The 5415-nt window shown below is 45.6% G+C and overlaps 1 protein-coding gene across 1 annotated transcript; it reads left to right on the top strand.

Moving 5' to 3' along the window:
• Positions 1-1514: 1514 nt before the first annotated feature.
• hddc2 (HD domain containing 2) lies at positions 1515-5404 on the top strand. Its single transcript, XM_029002187.1, has 6 exons — positions 1515-1610; positions 1679-1800; positions 3444-3546; positions 3631-3699; positions 4370-4508; positions 4739-5404. The coding sequence occupies exons 1-6, from the start codon at positions 1566-1568 to the stop codon at positions 4885-4887; spliced, it is 627 nt and encodes a 208-aa protein (XP_028858020.1). The 5' UTR covers positions 1515-1565; the 3' UTR covers positions 4888-5404.
• The last annotated feature ends 11 nt before the right edge of the window (positions 5405-5415 follow it).

The raw sequence follows: 5415 nt of genomic DNA on the forward strand, positions 1-5415 counted from the left end.
GATGTACTGGATGTGTGTGTTTGTTAGTCTATGTGTGTATGTGTGGTCAGCTGTTGCAGGGTCTGACAGCGGTTGGCAGGAAAGACCTTCCGAACCGCAGCCTGCCACTGGAGGAGCTGCTCAGTGCTGCCAGGGTCTCCTGCATGGGGGTGGGAGATGTTTTGCAAATGAACTGAGCCTCCGCAGCAGGTACAGCACGCTGTTTAAGAAAAGGATATTGGATAGAGATTGGATAAGATGGACATCGGAGAACTTTTGCTCACTTTTGAAAAAGTCTGTTCTGTACAGATCTATGATGGCTTGTGCTTCGGTAAATGAACAGGCATGCGAACGGCAACACAGTTCCTGAAGCACCGACGGCCACCCTCACACAGGAAACCCAATCTTGTTAGTGCCGCATCCGTCCAGTTTCCTTCCCGTTGGATGATCATGGCGCGCAGTGGGTGCCCTCCTCCAGGATGCACAGTCTCCAGGAAGTGGTCTGGCACAGGTGGTGCGCGGTGATCTGTGCGTGCGGGGTGGGTGCCGACCCCCCCACGCCCCAGTGGAAGCAGTGACGGATGGGCCGTCTGTGGTCCCCTCACATCCTTCTCTGACCCGAGTGCTGACATGGAGTTCCACCGCCTGCCGGTCAGACAAGAGTCCTTTTCATTGTCGCATTTTATTAACATTTTTACAAAACCAGCATATTCAGTTATAAACAGATAAACTACAGTGTTTACATTGTGATGCATAATACATTCATATTAATAAAGAATCAATTAATAGGACCAATTCAAATAAATATAATGTAAAGTCGATGAGTGATGCGATGACATTTAGAGAGGAAACACTGTAATTGTGAAGTATTCCAAGGTCAAGGCCATGAAACTAATCATATTAAAACGAGTGGGACTTAGAAACAAGAAACACAGTGTATTTTCTCCAGTGAGTTCAAACGAACGTGTCTTGTGTTCTGTCACAAACGTTACCACTGCTGTCGTTCCCACAATCCCACGTGTGATGTTGTACAGCATCTTAAACGCCACCCAAATTCAAGTTTCAAGAGCCTTTATGTGTGACAAATCTACTGCCGAACAGAATCCAAGCTGCAAAAAAACGTGAATGACCAGTTTAAGCTGGTTCGCTTGTACCGTAGTTTAAACGGGTGTGCTGACCGAGTCAACATTTTGTTAACATTTGAACGAAATTTCAGTTTCGTGCATTTTCCCTGTCTTCTCCCTGCAGTGGCTGCGCTTGCACACTGTGCCTGTATGGGTGGTAGTAGCCTAGTGGGTAACACACTCGGCTATGAACCGGGTTCAAACCCAGGTTCAAACCCCACTTACTATCATCGTGTCCCTGAGCAAGACACTTTACCATGAGTGTCTACAGGGGGGGACTGTCCCTGTCACTACTGATTGTAAGTCGCCCTGGATAAATGCTGTAAATGTAAATGTAAATGTGCCTGGGGTCTTGAGAGCGCCAGGCCCGACGTCGTTCTACGCAGTGAGCTCTGGCGCCCCCTAGCGACGGTCCACGGTAAATGACGGCCGCGCACATCGCTTCCGGGTCATTTTCGCGGGATGGACGGCATGCTGCAGTTCATGAAACTTATCGGCCAGCTGAAGGTAAAGGATTTACCTGTTTATTTCGGCTGTTCTTTCGACCTGCTTGTAATTCGCGTTGCTTCTGCAAGCGTGTGGCCCGGACTGGGTGGGTGCACAGGGAGGTGCGGCAGCCGGAGAGCGTCTCGGATCACATGTACAGGATGGCAATGATGGCTTTAACCATCCAGGACCCCGGGATCAATAAGAACCGGTAACCGGCCGACCGAGACCTTTAAATGACGTTTGTGAGAATCTGAAAGTTTCGGGTCATTTAGAAATGTCCTTTGTTTTGGATGGGAAGCAGTTTAAAAGACGTCAGATGTGGCAGAACTGCTGTCCAGACACTGTTCTTGTTGTAAGATAATATAACATAATATGATCCTTTATTAGCTTCACAGTAGTAGTGGCAGTTCAAGCAGTACACGACAAAAGCAGCAGTCATTGTGAGACACTGCAGCACAGCACGCGGTGACACAACGAAATGTGTCCTCTGCTTTTAACCATCTACCCTTGGTGAGCAGTGGGCAGCCATGACAGGCGCCCGGGGAGCAGTGTGTGGGGATGGTGCTTTGCTTAGTGGCACCTTGGTGGCTTGGGATTAGAACCGGCAACCTTATGATTTCGGGTCCGATTCCTTAACCGCTAGGCCACCGCTGGCCCACAAATATGCCGACCATATGTGATTATTTTTTTTTGTGTATGTCTGTATAGATTATATGTAAATGTACATATGTACAGAGTGGATATATACACACACACACACACACACATTCAGGGCTGATAGCAAAAAAAAATATTTGAACTGAACCTGAACTTTCTTTTGTGCCGGAATGTGAGCAGGAGTCGGGATGCTATGTATGCAACACCCTTTTAAGACATAACTCGTTGGGCCCTGGGCCCAGATGTATAAAAAGCTTGTGTAAAGCCCTGTCAGGTGGGGTCCATGGGTATACTCCCCAGTGAGAATTTATATATATTTTAAGTAGCCTCTTAAATGATACATTTTGTGGAAATAAAGCAACAATATTCAGACATGAGATGAACAAACCCAGTATCTGTGGGCAGAGACCCTGGGCGTGTTCAGTAATCCATCCCTTCTGTTAACTAGTCCCTTACCTGCCCACCTATTGAGATACAACAGGCAATTTTAGTACTCCAAAATTAACTAGTAATTGTCTAAAGGACACTAAAACATACAAATTTCTTCAAAAATATTTGCTTATTAAGTTAATGATAGAATGAAAATACAAAATAGAAAAAATATAGCTTTTTTTTTTTAAGCTTCTCGGCCAGCTCGACCGAAGACTGAACCCAGTCAGATTTACAGCTTGCAGGTGGAGCAAGTGCTGGATCTGTAACTGTTTGGCCAAGACTAAATCCCGCCCTCTTCGCAGTCCCTGATGGCCTCCAGTTGCACCTCTTAAATTTGCTGTCAGATCACTGCACGAGCGCGTGTATTAATTTTCACGGCCACATCGGTACACCGGAAATTCGTTGTGGTGCCTGAATGCTATAAGCCCTGCATATTGCACATAAGAAAAAACAGTAATATCGATTAATGATTGAATATCTGCATTCAACTTGCTAAGATAGGGCAGTGGTGGCCTAGTGGTTAGGTAAGCAGCCCCATTGCTGGTTTGAATCCTGATATGCGAAGGTACCACTGAGCAAAGCACCGTCCTCACACACTGCTCCCCGGGCGTCTGTCATGGCTGCCCACTGCTCACCAAGGGTGATGGTTAAAAACAGAGGTAGTTCCATACACACACACACACACACACACACATACTCAGATTCTTCATTTGTGAATGTCCTTGTGCTCCTGCTGTATGGCCATTGCGTGTTTTGTTTGAGGTGTGTGAAGATGGCGCTTGTTCATGACATGGCAGAGTGCATTGTGGGAGATATTGCCCCTACAGACAACATCAGCAAAGCAGAGAAACACAGGATGGAGAAGGTACGTTATTTTTCCAGCGCAACGCAGTAATGTCTGACCGCAGTTGTTGTTTACTTTGTGGTGTGTCTCAATGGACGCTTTCAGGAAGCAATGGAACAACTCATGGGACTGCTGGAGGAAGGATTAAGAAAAGAAATTTACGAGTTGTGGGAGGTAACTACTAAATTACATTTACATTTATGACCAGCATGTCCAGAGCCATGTACATCAGTGCTTTGTTGTCATTATCTGATCTTCATACCTGCATATCTAGACTTAATCAACAACTGCGGTTCAACACTATCAGCTAAGTTACGTGCCATCAGAGGCACTATTGAAGAGAAAAGCACCTTACATTTAAAAACTGATAGTACAGTCAGGAGAATAAACATAAGTAGAGTTTTTTTGTGTTTAGTCCAGAAGATGGGACTGTATGGGTTCTGATGGTTATTGGAAGTTGGTTCCACCACTGAGGAACCAGGCCTGAAATGTTTTGCATTTTTGATGAGACAAGAAGTGCTTGATTCCCTGAGAGGATGAGATGGGAACAAGCAGGGCTATTCATCGCCTTGAAGGCAAGATGCAGTATTTTGAACATGGGCAGCCACAGGAAAACTTTGGGGCTTTGCATACAAGTCTTACCAGACAGTGGTGGACTAGCGGGTAAGGAAGCGAAACTGCAACAGGAAGGTTGTAGGTTCAAATCCTGACCTGCCAAGGTGCCACTGAGCAAGGTACCGACACTGCTCTGCCTGTCCCCACACACTGCTCCGCCTGATTTTTATTGTGCATTATGTCAGACGCACCGTGTTTCGAGGACTTCAGAACGGTCCTTTTCTTCCAGGACTATGAGGCCCAGTCCAGTACAGAGGCCAAGCTGGTGAAGGAGCTGGACCAGCTGGAGATGATCCTGCAGGCCCACGAGTATGAAGAGTTGGAGGGGAAACCCGGCTGGCTGCAGGAGTTCTTCAACTCCACACAAGGTAGCTTCAGTCCTAAATACTCCTTCCTGCAGACAGTAATGAGCGTGACTGACCGATAAACAGTCTTGTTTCTGACATGAGAATGGATGATGAGTCACATTTCCGACTAATTCTTTTCAGAATTGATATGTATTATTAATGCAGTAGAAATATGTACATGGGCAGGCGTAATAGAAGGGATGTGATATATTGTCAGACAGGGTTTTACAACCATCTGTTTCTTGCTCAAGGCAAATTCCACCATCCTGAGGTGCTGCGGCTGGTGCAGAGCCTGAACGAAGAGAGATCGCGCTTCTTGGGAGTGGTTGGAACCAACGGGCCATCAGGCAACGAGACTGGAGCAGAAACAGTCACGCACCCACCTTCAGGGTCTACGTGAGACACCATACAAAATAACCTCACAGACCCTTGCTGAGGACCCACTGCGAGTGTATTTAGGAGTTCACGTGTGCTGTAGTTCGGATGTTATTTACAGGGTGGCAATGCTGCATACTAAAAAAAATAATCACCCAGACCAACACCCAAGTCACAGGGCCCCTAAACTGTGGACTGTCAAAGTAATTTAATGTGAGGTGTTGATTGAAACATGATTAGGATTAGTATTCTGCGTGAACGATCTGTAACTTCATTAGTACCGATGAGGTTAATGTGCAGGGGTTGGGATGGTCATACAACAGTGTTAGTTTTTACATCCAGATAAGGAAAATGGCTTTGTTTGTACCACCGTTGTGCACATATTCACAAAAGCAGGATTTCTGCTGTTTGAAGATTTAATCACTTCAATTTAATTACGTAGTTCAAACATTTCATTTTGTGGACAATGTTACCTCTCTTCCTCTAGTTAACAAAAATTCACACATAGATGATATGTTCTGTGTTACCTTAAATAAAAAAAAATAAAAAAATA

The sequence above is a fragment of the Denticeps clupeoides genome, chromosome 14 (genome assembly GCF_900700375.1).
Source record: "Denticeps clupeoides chromosome 14, fDenClu1.1, whole genome shotgun sequence".
NCBI classification, from domain to species: Eukaryota; Metazoa; Chordata; class Actinopteri; order Clupeiformes; family Denticipitidae; genus Denticeps; species Denticeps clupeoides.

Bases quoted from the DNA above. Each gene is read 5' to 3' on its own strand.
- hddc2 (XM_029002187.1), top strand. From the start codon at position 1,566: ATGGACGGCATGCTGCAGTTCATGAAACTTATCGGCCAGCTGAAG. The intron at 3,547-3,630 runs GTACGTTATTTT...GGACGCTTTCAG, and splicing joins AGAAACACAGGATGGAGAAG to GAAGCAATGGAACAACTCAT. The intron at 3,700-4,369 runs GTAACTACTAAA...CTTTTCTTCCAG, and splicing joins AAATTTACGAGTTGTGGGAG to GACTATGAGGCCCAGTCCAG.